The sequence below is a fragment of the Elephantulus edwardii genome, unplaced genomic scaffold (genome assembly GCF_000299155.1).
Source record: "Elephantulus edwardii isolate Elephantulus edwardi_28Jun2011 unplaced genomic scaffold, EleEdw1.0 scaffold00083, whole genome shotgun sequence".
NCBI lineage: Eukaryota > Metazoa > Chordata > Mammalia > Macroscelidea > Macroscelididae > Elephantulus > Elephantulus edwardii.
This window is the reverse complement of record NW_006399833.1, coordinates 4,477,707-4,502,953: the sequence shown is the minus strand read 5'-3', so window position 1 is coordinate 4,502,953 and position 25,247 is coordinate 4,477,707. Positions and strand designations below refer to the sequence as shown.

General features: G+C 39.0%; 1 protein-coding gene across 2 annotated transcripts in view; it reads right to left on the bottom strand.

The window, feature by feature from the left end:
• Window positions 1-25,247, bottom strand: part of MID2 (midline 2) — a 158,345-nt gene that overhangs the window by 2,315 nt on the left and 130,783 nt on the right. Inside the window, exons 6-8 of one of the 2 annotated variants that reach the window (XM_006889903.1) lie at window positions 10,577-10,704; window positions 8,340-8,573; window positions 4,202-4,363 (exon numbers count right to left, since the gene is read on the bottom strand). In XM_006889903.1, the coding sequence (XP_006889965.1) occupies window positions 4,202-4,363; window positions 8,340-8,573; window positions 10,577-10,704 (524 nt within the window). The remainder of the gene's footprint in view (window positions 1-4,201; window positions 4,364-8,339; window positions 8,574-10,576; window positions 10,705-25,247) is intronic. The other variant, XM_006889904.1, reaches the window with a different exon arrangement.

Here is a 25,247-nt window from a genome sequence, read left to right as displayed (position 1 = left end):
GGGAGGAGTGGCATCCACTTCCATAATAGCTTGCCTCCGGAAACCGTATGAACCTGGAGAGAGGGTGAAAGGCACCGAAGCATCGAGGACTCTCCTTCACAGGGTCGCTGTGAGTCACCTGCGACTCAACGGCATTTAACAACAACAACAACAAGTATTATCAACTGGTATTTAACAAGGAAACAAAACTAATCAACTGCGGAAATGACAACCTCGTCAACAAATGTTTCTGGTAAAACTGACCTGCTACCTGTAGAAAGCTGAAGCAAGATCCACATCTCACACTATACACAAAAATCAACTCAAGGTGGATCAGACACCTAGGAGTGAAGCCAAAATGGAACCAAACATAGAAGGGTTAGCCTATAGTATAAACAGGCTGGCAAATACAGCCAGAAATACTCAACCAGAAAGAGGATAACATTGATGAATGGGGCCTTCTAAAGATTAAGCCCCTGTGTGTATCAAACACTATTTCCAATAGAGTGAAAAGAAAACCTACTGACTGGGGGAAAAAAACCCATATGACAATGCCATCTCAAACAAGGATCTCATAACTAAAGTTTATAGAATACTACAGGGCCTCCACAAGGAAAAGACTGATAACTCAATTACAAAATGGGCAAAAGACCTGAAAAGACTTTTCACGGGGGAAGACATTTGGATGGCCAACAGACAAATTTCATGAAGAAATGTTCCAAATCACTAGAAATGAGGGAGATGCAAATCAAAACCACAATGAGACCCTCTCACCCTAGTAGTGGTGGCAAAGTTTAACAGGACAGCAATAAATGCTGGAGAAGTAAAACTGATGAACAACTGGTGCTTATTGAGAGAATTTTTAGTAAGTTGAAAGGAACTTGACAAAAAAAACAAGTTTTTGCTCTCTTTCATTAGGATATAAGTAACATATAACCTCTTTTGTCAATGCTGTCAGCTGATATTAGTAGATAACTACTCAATCTCAGTTCATGGCAATTCCCTGGATGTAAAGTGCATAACCATTTGCACTACATTAACCACTAAGCCATTTTTTTAAAAAGCACCACTGTAGAGTTAATTCTCATTCAGAGATAAAATTCAATTTTTATAGAGGACAGAGGAGACCTGTCCCATAGGGTCTCCAAGTCTGTAAATAGTTGCAGGTGTAAATTATCACATCTCCCTCCTACAGAATAGCTAGTGGGTTTGGACTATCAACCTTTTAGTTTGTGACTCATTCCTTCCCTTGACACTAACCCTAAATCTACTCTCTAGTAGATGCTAACTTACGATGATGTTCCACTGGTTTTCTGAGGCCGTGAATCTTATCAGAAGATGATTGTTCACCTTTTTCCCACAGAAGATCCAAATCACCAACATATTGGTTAATAGCCTAATAACACACTATGCACTACATCAACAAGGTACTCTTGACACTATCATTGTTAGGGACCATCGACTACAACTCATAGCAACCTTATGAACAACAAGACTGGAAACATTCCCTATCCTGCACCATCCTCACTATCCCTTTCATGCTTGAGCCCACTGTTGCAGTCACTGTCAGTCTATCTCTTTGAGGGTCTTTCCTTTCTTTTGATAAGCTTTCCCAGCTTGATGTCCTTTTTCAAGGCCAAGTTAACCCTGATAATATGTATGTCCAAAGTATATGACACAAAGTTTCACCACTCTTGCCTCTCTGGAGCACTCTGGCTGCACTTCCTACAAAACAGATTTGTTATTGTGGTGGGGAGCTCTGGTGGCCTAGTGGTAAGAAGGTGCACTGCAATCCCAAAAGGACATGGTTCAAATCCACCAGATGCTCCGCAGCTGAAGGACAGGTAGTCTCCTTTGGTGTGATTTACTACCTCTGAAAACCCACTGGATGGTAAGCTATAGGTCGATTCTGACTCAATGGTTGTTGTTGTTATGTGCCATCTAGTCGCTTGCGACTCATAGCGACCCTATGTATAACAGCTCTAAACTCTGCTCTGTCCTGTGCCAATCGCACTGTCTCTGACACTCCCATCCCGATTATCCCAGTCACTGAATCAATCCACCTCATAGAGGGGATTCCCCTTCTGCGTTGTCCCTCCACCCTCCCAAGCATGATGTCCCTCTCTAAGGACTGGTCTCTCCTCACAACATGTCCAAAGTATGTTATATGGAGCCTCAGAATCCTTGCCTCCAAGAAGCCACCCGGTTTAACCCTTTTCAGGATGAATCTGTTTGTTTTCCTAGCAGTCCATGGTATTCTCAATACTCTTCTCCAGCACCACAGCTCAAAGTCATCAATTCTCTTCCTACACTCCTTGGTCATGGTACACAATAAAAAGTGGATCTGGAGTTGCACTGCTAACCCAAAGTCAGGCAACTTAAATCCATCAGCTGCTCCAACTGGTATGGAAGAAAAAAAGGGCAATCTCCTCCCTTGCAATTTTTTTTATAAATAAATATGCTTTTATTAACCAGCTTACATGGGTGCAGCAGGACCTATGGGTGAGGCAAGTCAGCAATGACAGCCTCAGTGAAGTCATGGCAGGTGGCATATCCACCCATGTCAGAGGTTCGAACCGGTGGGGAGAACTGTAGTCATGTCTGTGACTTGGTCCATCCCTGACAATCCCACCTTCCACCATCCTTACTTAGGGAGGTAAGACTCTGGACAACCTAGTCTGCCCAGAAGGGTGGTTTATGGTCTGCTGTCTATAAAGTTCAGGCCCAATGTACTGAAGGGGCATGTAGGTGGGCTAGAATCCTTTATTCCTTCCAACCTCACAAGGACACTTCCACCTCCCTTGCAATTTACAGCCTCTGAAAATATGCTAACTCAGTTGTAATTTTACAGCAATGAGTTTGGCAATCCAGGGGATAGTCAATACTCTTCACTAACAATGCAATTTAAGGACATGAATTCTTTCTCTGTCTTGACTCTTGTTGTGTATTGATGAGTTGGAAACCACTCATAGAGCACTCTCTACTGGTTTTTCCAAGGCAAATAATCACATGAGAGGAGATTGCTCATATTTCACTTCCAGAGCACCTGGTGGAATTGAGCCTTTGGGTTGGCAGTGCAGCTCCATGCCGCTAAGCTATCAAAAAGAAGTAGCAGACAGATGAGATTAGGTAATCTTCTGAGATGTTTCTGTTTCTCACATAAAGTGAATAGTTGTAATTTGTGATGGAACTTCGGTGGCACAACTGTACACATGCTGGGGTTAATAGCAAAATAGGCAGTTCAAAATTCTAGTAGCGCTCTGTGAGAGAAAAGGCTTGGTTGTTGTTATGTACCATCAAGTGGACCACAACTCATAGAGACTCTATGCACAATGCCGCTATGCATATGCAGCTCTGAAACCTGTTCTATCCTGGGCCAATCTCACTGTCTCTGACACACCAACCATCATTACCCCATGTACTGTGTCAATCTATTTCATCTGGGGTCTTGCTCTCTTGTGCTCTCCCTCTACACTTCCAAGCATGATGTCCTTCTCCAAGGACTTGGTCCCTCCTGGCCACATGCCTACAGTATGTGAGGTGGTGCCTCAAAATTCCTGCAATCCTGGAAATCCTATGGAGACATATACTACCCTCTCATATAGAGTCTCCATGAATTGAAATAAATCTGACAGCACACAGTGCAGCAGCAGCATGTGTACTAACTCCTTTCCTCATTTTGTCAATCTTAAAAGGAAATAGGACAATCTAGAGATAGCAATGGTCATACTGCAATTGCACAGTAATGAGTCAGTCAAAGAAAGAATAGGTCTTTTATGACATCATGGGGTTGCTGCATAATCAATGAATTGCTTAGCTTCAAACTTCATGCTATGGACAGATGAACACAGTACTATTTGTCTAAGCGGCCATTAGTTGGCTTTTCTATTACTGTGGTTGAAAGCATTCAAAATTGATACAGCTTCTCTGCAGTAAAATTTTTTTTCTTACCAGATTACTACAGATAATGCTTTTTCACTCATTTGTCCCTGTGCATGGGTGTCAGTTGGGAGGGATGTCTCCAAAGTCATTAGAGCTATTTGCTGTATGTCTGTGTTCATAAATCTCTCAGGGGTACTGTGATCACTTTGCCAAAAAGCACGCACTAGGAAAGTTAAGCTCATCTATACCCAGAGTAATTGCTTGCTTGCTGTATTGTAGGTGCTGCCCTGGCATCAAGGGAAAAACAGAGATGTTCCTTTTTGAAGTTTCCTCAACGTACTGTTTGTTTTTAGTCGGGTTGGATCACTGCTCCGGCTGCCTGCTTGGTTTATGGCTTTAACAACAAAGATGTATCGAGTCCCACTCTGGAGTCCATGCACTGTGTAATGGTTCTGTTTAATGTTAGGCACAATCATCCAGCTATCCACTGAATTATACAGACCTGTAAAATGTGAAAACACAATGACATCAATTCACAGGTAATTAAGATGAGCTGAAAAACACTCAAAATTCATCATATGCCCAAAATAAATGTGAATTTCATTTGCTTTCTTCTGAGTCTTATAAAACAAAATAAGATCAACTTTCCCTGGTTCATCTTTGTTTTCTCCCTCAAAGTAAGATTTTTGCCAGAAACCCGACTTTCAACTGACAATTGAATCCAATCACTAGGAAAAATTGGGTCACTTTTTATTTCTGCCAAAGAATAGAGGTACAGACTATACACATCACAGAATCATCACTTTTACAAAGTCTCTAGGTGTGTTCCCCAAATGTTCAATGTTCTAAGAGTTAATCTGGCCTTATATGGATGGAGCAGTCCTATGCAAGGCATAGAAACATGATATCTCAAAACTGAAAAGACACCCAGGTATCATATAGTCCATCTCCCTCACTAAAAATGAGAGACTGAAGTGGAGAGTAGAAACACAACTTGTCCGAGGCCACAAGTAGCTACAGATGGTGCCAAGAGCATAATCCTGATCTTTTTAACCCTAGCCCATCATTTTCTTCACTACATCTCAAGTTTATGAGTGAATAACAAGGTTCTTTATCTTGCAAAGTAGTGAGTCTTTCAGGGTTTATGGTTCAACTCTCCTATTGCATGTTCGCCAAAACTATCTAGATTTAAAGGTATTATAGGGAATCTCCTTACCCTGAACTACTTATTGTTGCCCTTCCTAGTTCTTGTCTTCCTACTCATTTGGGGTTGAGAAGTTATCCTGGACTACATCATTGTCAGGAATCTTTTCCTCTCTCACGTAACAGAAAGTGATCAGAGATCAGAGTATCTATCTGTGAAAATCTTTAAACCATAAGTACTAACTTAGACAGGGGAATATGCATATAATTTAAAATGTGCTCTTGATTAAGTAATAGGATTCTGTGGAGGAAATTATGCAGGATTCTCAAGTCTGTTAATCTGTTTTTGTTTTGGGTTTGTTATCCCCCCTCCCCAATTAGTTTACTGCTTTTTATCCACAATTCTTCCAGGCCATGGAAAAGAAAGGACAATCAAAATGACCTCTGAATTTAGTAGCTCAATTTCACATAGCTCTACAAAAAAATAAGGTTGAATGTTGGAAATAATAAGCTGTGAATATTTTTCAGGAGAACAGATCAAGAGGGTTTATAATTAATTTGTGGGAGAGATAGAAAGGAAAGGAGATCTATATTAAAATTTAAAAAAAGAAGAAGAATGGAGGGCAGAGTCAGAAAAAGAGGAATGGTGAAGATATTTGATGATTCTCATGAAAAGAAAAATGCCACAAACATACTTGGCCATACTATGGAACACTTTACTCTCATGGGTCAGAAAAGAAAAGAGGGGTGTGTGTGTGTGTGTGTGTGTGTGTGTGTGTGTGTGTGTGAAGACAAAGACAACATAAGCTGGCAAATGATAAAGAAAAGAGTGTAAAATATTAATAATATGTGAACCTGGGTAAACGAGTATCTAAACCATCTTTGTACTAGTCTTGCAATTTCCCCCTACTTTTTAAAGTATTTCTAAGTTTTAAAAAGGAAGTGTGTGTGTAAATATTTGATCCTCTGTGTATCCCCGAGACAGAGCTGTTGACTGGATTGTGGTAATGGAAATATATACAATTTGCTAAAATAGGAAAGGCAAGAAAAGTGGGAATTTATCAACCTGAATGTGTAAATGTGTGGTGGGCAGCATTTGCATGAGAATGAAAAGGAGAGGAAACAAACACTACATCTGTGTGGCAGTATATTACAGGCTGTCTGAACAGAGAGAGATTATGGCCAATGCATTCGAAATGCAAATCACAAAGCTGTAACAGAGGCAAGACAATACAGTAACTGGGAAGACAAGCATCCAGACATCTGTTGGTATTCTCATGTAACTAATAGCCTCATCTGAGGTGTGGCTGATTTGCAATCATTAAAAATAATTTTAAAAAAATCTAAGAATCAATTAAAAATAGGGTGGGGGAAATTTGAAAAAAAGGAAAGTAAAAAAATCTCTAACCAACAAGGGGAGGGGGAACCAGCTAATGTAGGAGAAAAATCATCAGACTATATCCTCTAAGCTGGTCTGGTTACTTCTTGAGCACAGCATTTGCATTTTCAAATCCCTTTGGTAAACCGATGTTGGTCCATAAAAGGAATATCAGGTTGATAAATACCTTGAAAAATCATATCATATGAGGGTCAATTGAAAGAATTGATGATGCTTAGCCTGGAAAAAGAGAAAATTTAGAAGTGACCTAAGAGCTACCTAAAATTATCTGAAGATCTGTCATGTGAATGATGGATTAGGTTCTTTAGCAAGGCATACAAGGCCAAACTGGCACTAACTGGAAGCTGTAGTTTAGTTCAAGGAGCACAAAGCTTGAAGTACAACAAGCTTAGATCCAAACCTTGAATCCAAGATTGTAGCTCTGTGATTGTAGCTCGCCATATTAAAAGAAGAAATCTCTTTCACAAAGCTAAATGCGGACTCATGAGATAAAATGAGATGTTTGTAGGAGAGTTTTATTTTAAGTGGCAAAATGTAATACATTTGTAAATTCTTTTTACCATTCTTATTTACAAAGGGGGAGATTTAGATCACTTCTAAGGCACCACTGAGAATATTTTATAGATGGGCCATAAGCGAATGGGTTGTTTTGTTAGAAGTGAGATATCAATCACTGGAAATATTCAAGCAGGAATAAGCTGATCATTTACTGAGTGACTGATAGAAGATTAGACTACATAACTTCTAAGATCTCTTCTATTTCTAAGATGCTATGACTTCCTTTTTGGTGCTCTGGTGGCTTGGCAGGTAAGAGGGGGAAAAAGCAGGCAGTTCCAACCCGCCAGTTGCTCTGCCGGAGAATGACGAGATGTTTGCTACCATGTGATTTTCAGCCTCTGAAAACCAATGACTCAATGGCAATGAGCTTGAGCAAATTCTTCATGCTGTGAAGAATTCTCTTTCTTTACAATAGATTACATCACATGTTTGAAAATAGCTGAGGCAACCTTGGTTCTTGGTTACTTCTTAGACTTGTATTCAACTTCCAAAAAATGACTGCTTTCTTCCTATAGGAAAGGGCAGTTACTGCCTCTAAAAGTACAGCTATGTGGACCAAGTGGCTAGAGCTGCACGAGGCAAGTGTTTTTGAGTTTGATCCTATAAGTTCTTGTACCTTGTACCTCACCACCTGCCCCGGAATTGTCAAAGGGACAGGAAAAGGAAGCCTATGAAGAAAAAGTTAAGTCAGAAAAACTCTTCTCATGCTGCCTATTGAACACAGATATAAAAGGAAAAAGACCCACACAGATAAGTAAAAATACTAGTTTAAGGATATACAGATCTAACCTTAGGGTGGAAATCAGTTCCAGCCCTGATTCCAGCTTTAATTCTGCTTTCATTTGCCCACTGGGGGCAACTCCTCCTGACTTGCAACCAGTGAATTAGATTTCTACTTGGCCTTGATTTGCTTTAATTCCCCAGAAGGTGGAACCACAACATGTGAGCAAAATGGTTTCTCTTTTATTATATCTCATTTTGTTTGCTCACTTCACTTTTGTATTTGGTGTAATTCTTGATGGGGAGGGGAACCCCAAGTCTAAAAGAGAGAGGGCCAGAGCAGGAGGCTTGTCACCATGTTCACTGATACAATCAGGTATAATAAAGAAAGGAGTGGTTTTTGAAAAGATATTTTACCATGATCATGAAGTAAAAAAGAAGAATCAAGGAGAGAGATGTTAGCACACATAGAATCAGCAATGAGGGTGGTTTAGCTACCGAGGAACAAAACGGGAATGACCCCAATGACTGCCCAGCAAGGAAACAAACAACTTGGCTTGCCACCCATCACGCAGGACACTTTGCAATGTCCTGGAGAAGCTTACACTGTCTATGAAACACTATACTAAACAACCTAACATGTCTTACAAACACTTGCCTCGTGGCGCCCCGGCCAATCTTGAGCAGCTTACTGCTTCCTTACATTTCCTTATCTCTGGCCACAGGCCCCAACTACACCATGACTTACTGATGAAGTTAGCCTGGCCAGTGAATATGGTGTACTGAAGCTCATAGGAGCTGATGCTGAACTCATCTTCCGAGATCCAGTGGACTGTAATGGTGTCATGGGAGGCTGTACAGAGTTCTTCTCGGATAGATGGTGGGTTTGGGGCTGTAAAGAAAAGTGGGGGGAAAAGTAAGCCAAGCACAATCTCTGGTCTGGAATTTTGCATTCTATATTCTTGCTATTTGACCCAACATCTCTTGGAGAGTTGGCTTTTGTTCTTAAAAAGAAAAATTTTACAATATAAGTACTGTACAGCCTAATGAGCACTTAGAGCTCAAAGTCTCCAAAATTATTCTCGCACGAACAGGAAATACATTCTATGGAAAAATATAAGCCTAATTTACTGAGGTATCTTTTAATCTAGCTGTATAAGCACATATGTAGATATTGGAGAAGAGTGGTAACACGATTTTCTGATTATAATGGTCCAAAACTTACTTCTTTCTATTTCAAAATAAGTATCATTATGTAGGCCTAGTAGTAAAATCAAGTACAAAGTAATATAAGTTTCCTAAGCAGTAAAATGGGGATGATACCTACCCAATATTGTTGGTGTGAGACTTAATGATATAAAATTGATAGATCAAGTCTGGCACAGAGTACTATATTTTTAATACATTAACAAAAATGGGAAAAAATGTCCACTATCATAGAGTTATAGTATATGTACACTTTCACTCATATAACGGTCATTCAAAAATCCTGAAGGTACCACGTGCCATCTGTTCCCATACCCCCAGTGGGACTCCCATCCACACAGGAAAAACTGACCTCCAGAAGATGGGTCTCATTCTGGGGGAAATGGGACCTTCCTTTGAACCTCTTTTCTTTTTCTTCTTCCTCTCTCTTTTTATAATCTTTTATATTAAATTTTCAGCGACATCAAGTACACTTCTGAGGGTGGGCCCACTGGGGCATTCATAGAAGCTGAGTCCCCCAAGCAACCTCTAAGATGCTACCACTGGGGCGCCACCTCTTGCCTCCCTGGAGGGGCATGGACAGGTTCCCTCATCCGTGGGGAGAGGGAATTGTAGGGACCCTATCTCCTGGGTCTATGGGGTAGTTTGGGAAGGAAAAAAAAAACACCCAGTTGGATGGTACCCCTGCTACAAAAGTAAATGAATTTTTCTCTTTGTAGAAGAACATATATATACCACTGCTTTCCATGCTGTTTATTCAAACGGAAGTAGTTGGGTGGAGGACAGAAGGAGAATTGAAGCCTTTGAGCTGTGGTGCTGGAGAAGAGTATTGAATGTACCATGAACTGCCAAGAAAACAAACAGATTCATCCTGCAGAGGGTTAAACCAAGCTACTCCTTGGAGGCAAGGATTCTGGGGCTTCGTCTGACATACTTTGGGCATGCTGCAAGGAGGGACAGGTCCTTGGGGAGGGACATCATGCTTGGGAGGGTGGAGGGATGGTGCAAGAGGGGAAGACCCTCTATGAGGTGGATTGATTCAGTGGCTGGGGTAATCGGGATGGGTGTGTCAGAGGCAGTTGGCACAGGATAGAGCAGGGTTTAGGGCCACTATGAGTCGCAAGTGACTCGACGGCACATAACAACAACAACAACAACAACTGTACATAGATATACCCTTTGTAGTAAAGAAAAATTATCTGACTATCCTGAAGGTAACCAGTTATAGGTTTTTCATTTTTTCCTTAAGCCAACATTCTTAACAGGCTAGTTGCAACTCTCATTTTCTTTAATTGTCTGCAAATGAGTTATTTCTTAACTTTTTCTTTCCAACTGGCCAATTCTTAAATTTTCTTAAAAACATTTGAACTACATCTGCAACCATGTAGGACATCCTCTAATAATCCATAATTGCAACAAAATAGGCACATAAGAAGAAACCTGCCCCCCAATCTTGTATTTTACCTTCAAATGTGAATGATCTAGTCACAGAATCTTTTTGGCAATATAGTTTTGTAAGCTCCATGGCATAAAATATATTCTATCTAAAAAGACACATGTATACTTTTAAAGGTTATAAGATATTTTAATTTGAATTATCACTTGTTCAGATTATTTGGAAGTAAAGCATGTGCACCCACACACATATACAACATTTTTAATAGGACAGAAAGCACAGTATTTCCAAACCTGTTAAATAATCTAGTGCCTCCAGCAATTTCTTTTCTCTGGAAAAATCTAAAGCAAAGTTTTCAAAGGCATCATTAAAATTGATGTCTGGAATCAGAACTTGAGAAGATGCAGTTGCCATAGCGACCCTGAAAAAGAGAAAAGTACATCAATATACATCAAAATACATTTGTAGCCTTCATCCACCATTTGAGTTTGGGCTTAACAAGGTAAAAACAAATGATTTGAAGGACTTCATTCATTAAGAGAAAAATACATTTATGCTTCTCCAACAGAAATAATTTTAATTTTAATCACCAGGAACCAATTAAGGGTTTACCATATTTATTCACATATGTTCCCCCCTCAAACACTACCCCATCCTGTCTTAATTTTAAGAAGTAAATACAGGATTTTTCCCCCCTCTGAATCATTTTCCATCTGGCAGGTGACATCAAAACCAGATTTGTGAAGTCTTAGTGAGAGCAGTTTACAAGATTTTTCACCCTCTTACTGTTTTTCCCCCCTAATACTAATCAACAAGCCAACATACTGAGTAAAGGCTAACTGTAAATATTGACTTATATTTGGTCTTTTATAACATAAAAATTTTATTTTATTATCCTCTAATTGTATGTTATACTCGTTTTTTTGTATGCTATACTTGTATGCTATGCTTCCTAAACTAACTTTAAGCTTCTAAAAAGCAGGGGTCAGATATTGTACCTCCCCTATCTTCCATGGTGCATAATGTTACATATTGAGCTTTTAACCAAAACGTTGCCATTTTGACTCCACCAGCTGCTGCATGGGAGAAAGATTAAGCAGTCCAGTTTTCTAAGGTTTACAGCCTCAGAAACCAGATCAAAGGTCACTATGAGTCTAAATCAACCTGCTAACAATGAGTTTGGATTGTGACATTTATGTCTTCTGTGGTTTTAAGACAGTGTTGGATAAACAGGCAATAAATAATTGCTGAATACAATCAACAGCACATCAGCTAACATTTAATGAATGCCAAGAATATAAAATCAAACTCAACTCACTGGCTTGGAGTTGGAACTAATTCATAATTGAACCTATAGCAGGTAGAGACTGCCCATCTTTGTCCTGTGGAGCAACTAGTGGATTTGAACCACATGCCTTTGGTTTGGCAATACAACTCCTCACCCACCAGGCCACAAGAGCTACTTGGTGGTGGGGTTGTTTTTTTATTTTTTTTTTCTTTTCTTTTTTTTTTTTTCTTGGAGGGAGTGCAATCAGGGTGCTCCTTTAAAGGCAAGGTACTTCATCTCACACGCTTTGGGTGTACTGTCAGGAGGGCCCAATCCTTAAAAAGAGAGATCATGCCGCAGTGGACAGAGGGAGTGGATTCGAACTGGGACCCAACCCTGCACCTTTGACCCACGTCTCCAGGTACCGCATAGCTTCCCCCGCCCCAGTCCGCCACCCCGCTGCCAGCTCTGAACTTTGGGACTGGCAAAGTTGGGTGCCCCTATACATATTGGTATTATGTACCACCTAATCAGAGCCGATTCATAGCTGACCCTCCAATGGGGTTTCAGAGGCTATAAATCACATGGGAGGAAATTGACTATCTTTCTCCCATCAAACAGCTGGGAAATTCAAACTGCCCTTGGGTTGGCAGTGCAACTGTTTATCAATAGGCCACCAGAGCTTTCTGCCATCGAGTCAGAACCGACCTGTAGCTGACCATCCAGTGGGTTTTCAGAGGCAGTTAATAGCACGGGAGGAGACTGACCATCCTTCTTCTGCAAAGCAGCTAGTGGATTCAAACCTTGTGCCTTTGAGACTGTACCACTAGTCCACCAAAGCTCTCTCTTCCAACACTATATCCCTAATATATATTACTATAGGAGAGCACAGAGATATTTTAGGAATAAACTACAGGTCAGGATAAACAAATTAAGCTCCCCTAAAATAAGAATTGTTATTGTTGTTGCTGTTGTGTACCATAGAGTATGAACCAAACCCTAGCTGACTCTGCAGTGGGTTTTCAGAGGCAGTAAATCTCTTGGGAATAAACTACCTATCTTTCTCCTGGGAGCTGCTGGTGGATTTGAATTACATATATTTTGGTTGGTAGCATAATTCCTTAGTATGAAGCCACCAAGCTCTAGTTAAAATAAAAATAGCTAATTTCCGGCAGAGACCTCCGCATGCCAACATGCCTCTCCCAAAGGGTCTCCTTCATCCCTCTCCAGAAAAGGAGAAGAGGAAACACAAGAAGAAGCGCCTGGTGCAGAGCCTCAATTCCTATTTTACGGGTGTGAAATGTCCAGGATGCTATAAAATCACCATGGTCTTCAGCCATGCACCAACAGTAGGTTTTTTTGTGTGGTGGCTGCTCCACTGTTCTCTGTCAGCCTACAGTAGGAAAAGCAACGCTTACAGAAGGATGCTCTCTCAGATGGAAGCAGCATTGAGAAAAAAAAATCAAGATGAATAGAAATTATCTCAATAAACAGAATTTTGGAAAAAATAAAAATAGCTAATTAAAAACAAACAAACAATAATTATTAGAACATTTTGTTTGTTTTAAAAAAGAGTAACTACTAAGGCTGCTTATGTATACCAGTCGCCTCATGGAATTTGATTGTTAGATTTGATGGTTAGAGTAAAAATTTTAAAAAAAATTCCCATTAATTGGTCTAATAATCAGTACTTTCATTCCACCTCACAGTTCATTGTAGAATGCTTGAGATCCTAAAAACATGAAAGTGTCCATCTGATATATAACAGTTAGTTTCTATTCTCCTAGAGTGGCAGAAGAAGAAGAATGTAGTGTTATTTTTCAAAACGTCTTTCCTATGCATTGACTTTGACTTTGCCATGTGGATGGGTGGGAATATGAGAATAGTGTATGTTAGTCTATACACAAAGGGATTGTCTGTTCTTGCCACTAAATTGAGCAGATTTAAAAATCTTACAATCAGCATTGAAGAAGGAGCGCAGCAGGAGCAATGGTAGCTGCAGTAGGGAACGAGAAATATGAGAAAGAGCTGACTTTTGGGCAAAGGCTCTTCTTAGCTCTGGTTTAGTTCCAGTCTTTTAGAAGACTAGAAAGGCAAAACCATAACTGGTAGGACTAAGAGCTTTATATGAGCTCTGGTGGCCTAGTGGCAACTGCAATTCCAAAGGCAGCTCAAGGACACCAGCTGTTCCATGGGAGAAGGATGGACAGTCTCCTCCCATGTGATTAACTGCCTTTGAAAACCCTCCGGAGGGTCATATATGGTTCCATTCTGACCCTATGCACAACAACAGCAACAAGAGCTTTGTAACACTGGCCAAAAGCCATGAGGCTCAAGGCTGAGATGCCTGTGAGAACATTTTGAAAGCTGTTCTGAGAGATTGCATGGTTCTGTGTGCTCTGTGAGCAATGGATTTTGGACCCAGTAGAGCAGTAAGATTGCTGTTTGAATTAGTTGAAAAAGGTGTGGGGAGTATGGGGGATATCTCTTAATGTCATGGGAATTGATTTTTTGTTTTGGATGTTATTGATGGGAACATCAATCCCCTTTGTGAAATTGGTAAATGTCAGATATGGCCATCCCAATGCAGGCCTTGCTCCTTTTACAGATAGTAAGAAATAGGAGAAAGTTACAGATTGTGTAGCTAATTGCTTCCTTGAATAACTATCTCCTGTGTCATAAAACCTGAACAACTGGATGGTTCCTGGCTAATATATGGAATATCTTAATCAAAAGATTCTATATAAAAATATTTAATAAGAGAGGAGCGAACTGCGGGGCGGGGGGAGAGGGCTGGGCGGGTAGAGAAGTGCAGCAATGAATGAATGGAAATCCAAATTCTCTGTAAATGTTCATTAAAATTATTAAAAAAACGTAATAAAAGGGGATAATGTGGAACAGAATTGAAAATTTTTATGAACTCAAGAGTGTCTAACACCATGGATAAACTCTCAGAAATATTCTCTGAACTCTTTTTAAAATAAGACAGTGGTTTAGCTTAACTACTATTTGTTGTTGTTACAACAAATATTTCACTAGTTAAGCTAAATCACTGGTTTTAAGGAGATGCAGAAAGCAGAATCTAGAAGGATATCTATCTGTGTTTCATTGACTGTGCAAAGGCATTTGACTGTGTGGATCACAACAAATTGTGGTTAACCTTGACGAGAATGGGAATAACAGAACACCTGATTGTGCTTATGCGAAACCTATACCTGCATCAGGAGGCAGTCGTCAGAACAGAGCAGAGAAATACTGCATGGTTCAAAATCATACCTTTTTAATCTATATGGAGAACAGATGAAGGAAGACTGATCAACAATCTACGTTATGCAAATGACACAACCTTACTTGCTGAAACTAAGGCAGGCCTGAAGTTCTTGCTGCAGATGGCCAAGCACTATAGTCTTCAATGTGGATTGAAATTCAACATTAGGAATAAAAAGATTTCCACTACTGGGCCAGTTGGCAGCACCATGATGGATGGAGAAGAGATTAAGGTTGTTAACTGTTACAGCTTGCTCATCTCCACGATCAACACTCTTGGCACCAGCAGTCAGGAAATCAAATGACAAATTTTATCAGGAAAATCCACTGTCAGGGACTCCTCCAGAGTACTGAGAGGCAATGAAGTCAGTCTAGAGACTAAGGTGCACCTAATCCAGGCCACAGCCTTCACAATTACTTGCTATGCATCAGATAGCTAGACAGTGACTAAGGATGAGAGAAGAAGAATCAATGCTTTTGAGTTGTGGTGCTGGAGAAGAGTCTTGAACATATCCTGGACTGTCAAGAAAACAAATAGGTCTGTCTTGGAGAGGGTGAAACCAAGTTTCTCCTTGGAGGCTAGTATTTTGAAGCTCCATCTCACATACTTCGGGCATGTGGTCAGGAGGCACCAGTCCTTGGGGAAAGACATCAAGCTCAGAAGGATGGAGGAATAGCACAGGAGAGGAAGACCCTGGATAAGATGGTTTGGTACAGTAAGAAGGACAATGGGGGTGGGTGTGTTGGAGTCAGTGAGACTGGCTCAAGACAGGGCAGGCTTCAGAGCTGTTGTACATAGGATTACTATGAGTCACAGGTGACTCAATGGCACGTAACAACAACAGAAAAATATTTTACTTGAATGTTCTGTTAATTTTAAAATATATCAATATGGATGAAAGTGATAACAGTACTACGAAAGATTAGATAAGAACATTAAAAAGTAGATTTATGCTAGTAACTAAAAAAAAGAGAGCGATGTCTAAACAGAGCTGAACCTCCTGTGGATTTTCAAAGGCTGGAAATTGCATGGGATTAGATTACCCTTAATTCACCCACAAATTCAAACTTCCACAGTAGTGCAGCCTCCAGTTTAGAACTTTGTCATCAGAGTTCCTTATGTTAATGACAGAGGTATAACTCAGAAAAAGAAGAATGAAAATGGTTGCACAACTTGGAAAAAGTTTGATATGGAATTTTACATATAAGAATTGGTATATGTTTTGCTAAGGATATTCTCAACCACAAAAAGAATATAAATTAAGGTTTGGGTTTGTTTTTTGGGTTTGGTTTTTTTAAAGTTTTATTTTAAATTAAGGTGGTTTTGTGGTGTTTTTTTTTTAAGAAAACAAATAGCTACCCAAAAGTTTCCATTACATTAGAAATCTACAAACAACAACTCATTGTTCTTTAGTGGAAACCAACTCATAGATAACCCAACAGTGGTTTTTCAGAGGTGGTAAATTGCATGGGAAGAGACTGTTCATCTTCCTTTTGGGGAGGTGTTAGTAGGTTTTACCAACTTGCCTTTTTGTTGGCAGACTCCCTCCTCACTAGGCCCCACCTATAGTTATACAAACAAACACCTCATTGCTCTCAGGTGAGAACCAACCCATAGCTGATTCTACAACCGGTTTTCAAAGGCTGTAAACTGGACTGGAGGAGACTGTCCATAATTTTTCCTTGGAGCCACTGGTGAATTTGAACCACTAGAGAGGCTTCTCCTTTAGGTTAGTAGTTCAGCTTCCTATGGAAGGCATCACAAGAGCCCTGCTCTATATTAAATAATGCCCATATATTTTTATGAAGGTTATAAATTGATACAATTTTTGGAGGACAATATACATTAAATATTTAAAATTTCAAGATAAACATATCCCTTGAAAACATAGTTCTACCCCCTAATATGCATAATATGAAAAATAAGGAAATCTATTCAATGCAACATCGATAATATCAGTCAACTATTTGTATATCAAACAATGAGGATTGAGTTAAGTAGTGTACAGTCAAAAAAGAAATGCTATGAGCCATTGCAAATCAAGTTATACAATAATGGTCAATGTTCACGCTATACAGTTAGATTTCCGATGTGAGATAACAACTTTTTGAGTTGACTCATAGCAAACTCATTTGCATCAAAGTAGACCTGTGCTCCAAAGTGTTATCAGTGGCTGGTATTTTAGAATTAGATAACCAGGTGCTTCCTCCAGGCACCTCTGGGGGAACTGAAATGGCCCATCCTTTACTTACCAGTTGAGTGAATTAACCATCTGCATAATCCAAGGATTCAAATGCAGGACATAAGCCAGTATACACAGCATGACCTTACATGTGCAAAATATATAAATACATTTTTTTAAAGCATGAGGTCCTATACATGGGCCCACATATAGGTTCTAATAATAACTAGTGACTGGCAAGATAAGAATGAGTTCAAAATGACATTATGGAGTATGTGTGTGAGGATGGTGCATCTCTCTCAGCTATCATTTTAACTAAAGTCTTGGTAACTTAAAAGAACTAATAAATCTAGAGAGGAATTTCAATACTGTAAGAGACTTAGTGGCAAGGAGTGGTGCTGCCAAAACAAAGGCTCATGGATTTGAATCCACAAGTCACTTCTCAGGAGAATGATGGGCAGTCTTCTCCCATATGATTTACTACCTCTTAAAACCCACTGGAGGGTCAGCTATGGGTTGGTTAACCTCAACAGCACACAATAACCGTGAGAAAGAATTTTAGGTTGTGCAGATGTTTGTCAAATCATATCATGTGGAAATTAATTTTATTACACCTATACTAAAGGCGATCTCTGAGCTTATGAGGGGAAGATAGAGTTGAAAATCATCAACATTTAGATGCTAATTGAAATTCATGGAAAAAATAAGTTCACCACAGGGAATGGATGTAGTGAGGGAAGAAACTAGCCTAGGATAGAATAATGAAGAACATCATTATTAAAGGAATTGTCAAGAAAGAGCAGCTCATATAGGCCAAAAAATCAGAAGGGTAGAAAGAAAACTAGGAGTGTTCACAGAAGCTAAGGACAGAGAAATTTCACATAAAATCAGTCATTAAAGATAAACGCTACTGAGAGATCAAGTAGGAAAGATGAAGTAGTAAAGGATTATAGTACATAATATTTATCATAATATAATATATAATATCATATTTAACAACAAAACATTCATTTCAATGGTGTGGTAGTGGTAAGAAACAATAGAATAGAGATAATTAAATACAGTGATTTCAATCTTTGCCCTCTTGAAACCCCATGAAAATAACAAAGAATAACACATCATAAACCCAGAAGAAGACTGGAAAAAGATACCACCAAGTAGGAGACTGTCAACAAATGTCTGGAAGCGGAAAAGCGACGCCTGTGTGGTAGCCAACAACAGACTACAGAAAGCTGTTTCAAGATGCCAACAGAAACAAACAGATTTCATGCCACAAAAGATGAAAGTTTGCAGAAAGAACAGTTAGAATTCCAGATCCTCCAAACTAGACTATCTCTTTCTCATCCAGGCAGGACATGAAAGATTTACTTTCTGGAGAGATATAAGAGAATACTGAAAGCAATCCTAAAATCTTTCGTTATCTGGTAAGTTCCCAGAATTCTGGTAGCCAGGCTTATTCAGATCCTCCCCAACCCATTCCTGCAGCAAAAGCAGGACACTGGAGCATTCTTTATGGGGAAAACAGGCTCAAAAGAAAAGACCGATTGGAATTCAAGTTTGTTAGGCGTGATCAGGTCATAGCAACCCTATAAACAACAACGTTATACCCTGCCCTGTACTGTGCTATCCTCATCATCTCTTACACACTTGAGCCCATTGCTGCAGTCATTGTGTCAGTCCATGTCATTGAGGGTCTTCCTCTCTTTCACTGACCTTTCCACACATGATGTCCCATTCCAAGAACGGCCTCTCCTAACAACATGCCCAAAGTATGTGAGATGAAGCTTCATCATCTGTGCCTCCAACGAGCACAATGGCTGTATTTTTCCAAGACATATCTGTTTGTTCTGTTGGAAGTCCATAGGATATTCAGTAGTCTTCTCCAATACCACAACACACAAAAAAAAAAGCTGGAATTCAACCTTATTATCCAATAGCAATATTTACCATTCAATTAGGGAAAATAGAAGCCAAAACAATATAAAAGGAAGGAATAAAAAGAATGCAGAATTTACAAGAAAACTTTTTCTAAATGTAATTTATTTTCTTTCAATCATTGAGAATTAACACAGCAAAATATACACTAACTCAACAGTTTTATATGCACCATCTCAGGGACATTATGTTCTCCAAGTTATGCAACCATTTTCACTATCCTCATCTGAATAATTCCTTCCCCATTCATATAAACTCATTGCCCCACTAGGTTCTTATATAATCTTTTGAGTTGCTATTGTCAATCTAACATCAAATAAGACAGTTCTTAAAAGAGTACAATGCTCAAAACAGACTCTCCACCTCCCACCACCTTATCCCACTCCCTCCTTGAGGGTTAAGAGAAACTATTTGTGTTTACAAAGACTTCAAAAGATATTTTTACAAAATAACTATGAGATATCATCTCACCCCAGTAAGAATAGCAAAATTTAACAGAACAGCAAGCAACAAATGCTGGCGAGGTTGTGGAGAAACTGGAACCCTTACTCACTGTTGGTGGAAGTGTAAAATGGTGCAACCACTGCGGAAAATGGTGTGGTGCTTTCTCAAAAAGTTGCAAATAGAGATACCATTTGGCCCAGCAATTCCACTACTAGGAATATACCCCAAAGAGACCATAACTGACATCCAAGCAGATATATGCACACTCATGTTTATCACGACTTTGTTCACAATAGCAAGGAGTTGGAAACAACCTAAGTGCCCATCAACAAACAGATGGATAGAGAAGCTGTGGTATATCACACAATGGAATACTACACTGCATTGAAAAACAAGGAACTCATTTCAAAGTGGGTGACCCTGAAGGACATTATGCTGAGTGAAATATCTCAGTCACAAAAGGACAAATACTGCATGGTGCCACTGTTGTAAAACAGGACTGACATCGGGGTTGGGGGGAGACTGAGAAAAACTGGATAAATTATGTATACTGCACTGAAACAGATGAGGGAGAGAATAATTTAAAAGTGATATATGATAGGGTATTATGGTTATCACAAGAGTCCACAATTAAGGTTGCATAGTGGAATGTACTCAGGGCGGAGGGGGGGGATTGTATACCAGTGAAAGAATTTTTCTTAAGAAAAAACAAAACCAACTCAAATCTAAAACACTTTTTAAAATCTTATAGAAGCTTGCTCCTGGCTTAAAAACATAATGCATATATAACCCAGCCATGGATCAGGCAGAAAATACACAGGCTTCCGATAGGAAGATGAGTGGGCATTTGGTTACATATCACAAGCAAACATTCTGTTCCATTCATGAAAATCAAATTGTGTAGGTTCTGTGGATTCAAAATATAAATTACTAGGCCAGTAAAGAGTATTAAAGGAAAAGTTGAAGACAATAAATAGAACATATGAATAAAAACAGCAAAATTCTAAGTGTCACTGATAAAAAAAAAATAGAAAATCAGAAAAGGTGACATTCTTTGTTGGTAATTTCTTTTATGTTGTATAAATCTCAGTATTTTCCTTTACATGGTTAATATTTTCCTAATGTTCTACCAAACACACATTAAATCTGATAAAACACTTTTAAAAAAAAAGATATTTTTAGTTTATGGTTTAAAGATGATCTAATGACACAATATTTTCCAGCATTATGCAGCCTCCAAAGAGCCAGAAAGTCTAGAATGCATGAGTAGTTAAAGTTCTACATGTCCTTCCTTTTGATAAGGATCTATCCGTAAAATCTTTTCATTTTCTAAAAAAACTCAATAACGGCAGTTGAGCACCAACCTTTTTATTTTATGTTTTTCTCTCTTGGTAAAGTTCAAAGAGGCAGTTAGCCATACGTGCTGTGTCCTTTTTTTGCCTCTGTTGATCGAGGCAAATAGAACAATTGTACCTTAAATAACCATACACAGTTGCTTATAAACTTTTAGAGCTGGAGACACTCACAACTCAATGAATTAGTAGGTAGAAAAGAAGTACTAAAAATGTCATTAGGGCAATTAACTGAAATATCTTACGAAATCCCATAACCTTAAGCCTCCAAATGAAGAACCAAATCATATGAGGTGTTGCATGATTTTTTATTTTTCACTACAAAAGAATTTGCTCCAGCAAAAGTAGAGGAATACCGTTTGGAGCGCCCTCTGTCCCAGGAACACTGGGAGCGGCCAGAAAGGCAGCTTCCCCCTTGCCTGCCACTCACCCACCACACGTTCGTGGGGAGCCTGACGACCTGCTTCTGGGTCGGGTCGGGCTTTCATACAAAGTAGAGCAGCTCCCTTGCTGTGATCTATTTAAAGTCAGCCCTCAACACAAGAATTTGTAATATTTAAAAAACCCAAAAAACAACAACAAAAAAGTTTTTAAAAAGGAAGTGAAAAAAAAACAAAAACAAAAACAGTGTTATAAAATGAAAAAAAAAGTAAGTGCAAGAAGAGGGAAGCTAGGCAGAACAACACAGAATTTCTAATTAAGAAGTTGAGAGAACAAGGAGATAAATTAGGCTAGAGTACCAGCAAAGAGAAATTCGCTCAGAAAAAGAATCACAGAACTCTTTCAAAGGTCCCCTAGACTAGCATTAACAACAGAATGCGGAAGGTAAAAATGAGTCCCTAAAAATTAAAGGGAGTACTTTCTAGTGCTCACACAGGGGTAAAAATAGTACTTATTAGGGAGCTCTGGTGGCCTAGTGGCAAGAAGCTGCACTGTAATCCCAGAGGAACATGGTTCGTATCCACCAGATGCTCTGCTGGAGAAGGAGGGACAATCTCCTCCAGTACCAGTCAGATCTGATTTGGCGGTACACACACAAAATAACAAAAAATAACATTAAAAAAAATAAAATACTGCTTATTCTCACTAACCAGACTGGAGAACTTCACCATGCCACTGAGTAAAGTTGTCAGAAGGGTCTTGCTGTAGTTGTCCTTATTATTATTCGGTGTCATCAAGTCACCTACAACTCACAGTGAACAATAGATGGCAACCTTGTCCTGCACCAACCACTCTGATAAGCTCGAGCCCTTTGTTTAAGTAACTGTGTTAATCCAAGTGTGAAATGTCACCTAAACTAAGCTGTCTGACCACACATGACAAATCCTAAAATCAAGATTAAAAAGGATCAAGCTATTCCCAAGTAAATCAACTTTGTTCCCAGAGAATAGCTTAAGATCATTTATAGAAATAAAAAATCCACAATATTCAGTAGGGTAAAACTCACAACAACTGGCATCCAAACAAAAAAATTACTAGGCGTAAAAAGAAGAGAGAAAATACAATTCCTAGTAAGAAAAACAGGAAATAATCTTTACTCAAAGAGGAATTACATAGGTATTGAAATTAGCAAACAAAGGCATTAAAAACAGCTATTTACAACTGATTTCAATGTGATTTTTTAAAGCTAGTGAAAAATTTAATATTAGAAATAAAGAGGGAAGGTATTAAAAAACTAAAATTGAACTAAAAATTACAGCTACAAATGTCTTAGATGAAAAACATACTGGCAGAACTAACAGTAAATTAGAGATTACAGAAGAAAATGCTAGTGAAACCATTTAAAACTAAACAAAAAGAGGGGAGGAAAAATCCAAAGATGATCAGACCATTAGTGAGCTATAGGACAACTTCAGTCTTTTTGATGTGTATGTAATAGGTGTCCCTGAAGGAAAGAACTCAAAATAACTCATTACTAACAAATAGGAACTAACTCGTAACCCTCTAGTGGATTTTCAGAGGTTGTAAATAATATATATTCAACTATATGGAGAAGACACAAACAACTGGGAAAGAGGTATATATCCAAGCAGAAATGAAAGGATATCACTTGTATTATACACACAAGGAAAAAGGAAGGGGGAGGTACTGAAGTAGGTTGTCCAGGGGTTGATTTGAGAAGTTGAGTGATTTCTCATTTCATAGCTACCATTGTCTCTATAAAATAAGAGTCATTTATTAAATAATCTCATTTGTTGGGCATAGGAGGGTAAGTGGCAGAGTTGTAATTTTGAAGTGAAGACTGGAAATTTGAAATAGCCATCATTTAGATGAGTAAACTCAAGACAGCTGGTGAAATAAGGATTTCAAACTAGTATTATGGATCCAAGTTACTATGAATAAAACTGAGGAGAGTAGGCAGAAGAAGAAAAAAACCCACCCCACTGCAAATCAACTCATGAAGACTTTTCATCAGTTTCCCAAACTTTATGGGTGGAAACTGACCATCTTTCTCCTGTTGAGTGGCTGGTAGATTTAAATTTTTTTTTAAATTTTTTATTATATATTTTGTGTGTGTGTGTGTACCGTCAAATCACATCTGACTAGTACAGGAGGAGATTGTCCCTCTTTCTCCAGCAGAGAATCTGGTGGATTCAAACCGCACACCTCTGAGATTGCAGTGTAGCTTCTTGCCACTAGGCCACATGAGTGGCTGGGAGATTTAAACTGCCAACATTTTAGTTATCAGTCCATACATTATGCACTATGCACAATGTATTTCCTTCTTCCAGCGAGGTTGTGATTGTTGTTACTGTATACTGTCAAGTTGGAGCTAACCCTCCAGCGGATATTCAGCAAATTATACTAGAGGAGATTATCCTCTTTATCCACACAGCAGTTGGTGGATGTGAACTGTGTGTCTTTGCATTGGTAGCTTAATTCCTTACCAGTAAGTCACCAGAGAGCCTCATCCAGGAGGGTTATTGTTGTTTTTCCAACAGGGTAGTGCAACTTTAATATGCTGTTGAGTGGGAAATTGACTCATGGCTAACCATTCAGAGGCTATAAATTTCATAGGAGGAGACTGCCCATATTTCTGCCAGGGAGTAGCTAGTGGATTCGAACTATGTGCCTTTGAGTTGGCACTCGGCCACCAGAGTTTCCTAATTTAAATATAGATACATAGATAGTAAAGAGAGTTGGATTGATTCAGGAATGGGATTTTATTAAGTTAGTGTGATAAAATGACAGTGAACAAGGGGCTTGGAGATACTGAAAAGAGGGTGACCAAAGTGAGAAATCATGGAACAAGTTAAATAGAGAAGTAAAGGAAGGAAATGGAAGATAGAAGAAAGAATCAGGACTTAAGAGATTCCAGTGAAGAGTTGAAAGAGAGGCTGTAATGAGCATGTGGGACGTTTCAATTCATGATTTCACTTTGAGTGATGTGGACCATGGATGTGGGTGAACGGAATGGAGGTAAGAATTACTGGAAAAGAGAAGGTCTAAGGCCTAGGACATTAGGTAGCTAGAGTATTGGATGACTCATCCATGTGGAATTTACTGTGTGGCCCAGATCACAGTAGAAGTCATAAAAGGGACTGTGAACCTGGAGGCAAAGTCTTCGGTGAATTAAAAAGAAATATAAAGAGATTAAATCTGGTTTAACCAGCCACTGTAAACCACAAACTCTTTGCAAATGCATTTGTTTATGGAGTTCCTTTATGGTTCACTCTCCTTGATATCAAGTTAGAACCAACTCAATAACTGACCTTCCAGAAGGTTTTTTTGAGGCTGTAAAATCACACAGGAGATGATTCCTTATCTTTCTCCTGAGAAGCTATAGGTGAATTGAAATCAATAGAGAAGTGCCACTTTTGGATTAACACACAAGTCCTTATGGACTAGATCACCAGAGCTCCCATAGGAAGGAATCAGTGAAACATTTCATCACATAGCATGGATGAATCTAGAGAGAATTATGCTGAGTGAAATGAGTCAGCCATGAAAGGACATATATAGTATAAGATCACTATTATAAAAAGCTGAAGAAAGGTTTACATACAAAGAAAATCATACTAGCACAGTTACCAGGAAGGGGAAGAGGAGGCAAAGGGTAGAAAATTAACAGAAAAGAAATACTAACATGGGTGAAGGGAAGGACAATAGGGAATGAATAGATGATCAGATGCTATGGGAAATGTAATCAATGTTGTAAAAGAAAATGTGTGTGACGATTGATGGAAAAAAACAATGTTTTGCAACCTTTCACTCAAATCACAGTGGTGGGGGAAAAAGAGAGAAAGAAGGGTGAAAAGATTCTCCTTTTGAGGAAGAATCTGAGTCCTCCGAAATTACATAGAATTATTTTTGTATATGGCTAATGTGTTGGTGTGATGGCTTCCCCCCACCAAGAGGTCCGTGATTAAAAACACTCCACAAAACAAACTCCACAATCCCCTAGCCTAACAATTACTATGCTAAAGGATTCATGAGGAATATTGAAATAAAAATAAGGTCTGGTGTGGAAAATCGTGTATATTAAATTCATGAATTTTGTGCAGGAGGGGAAGAC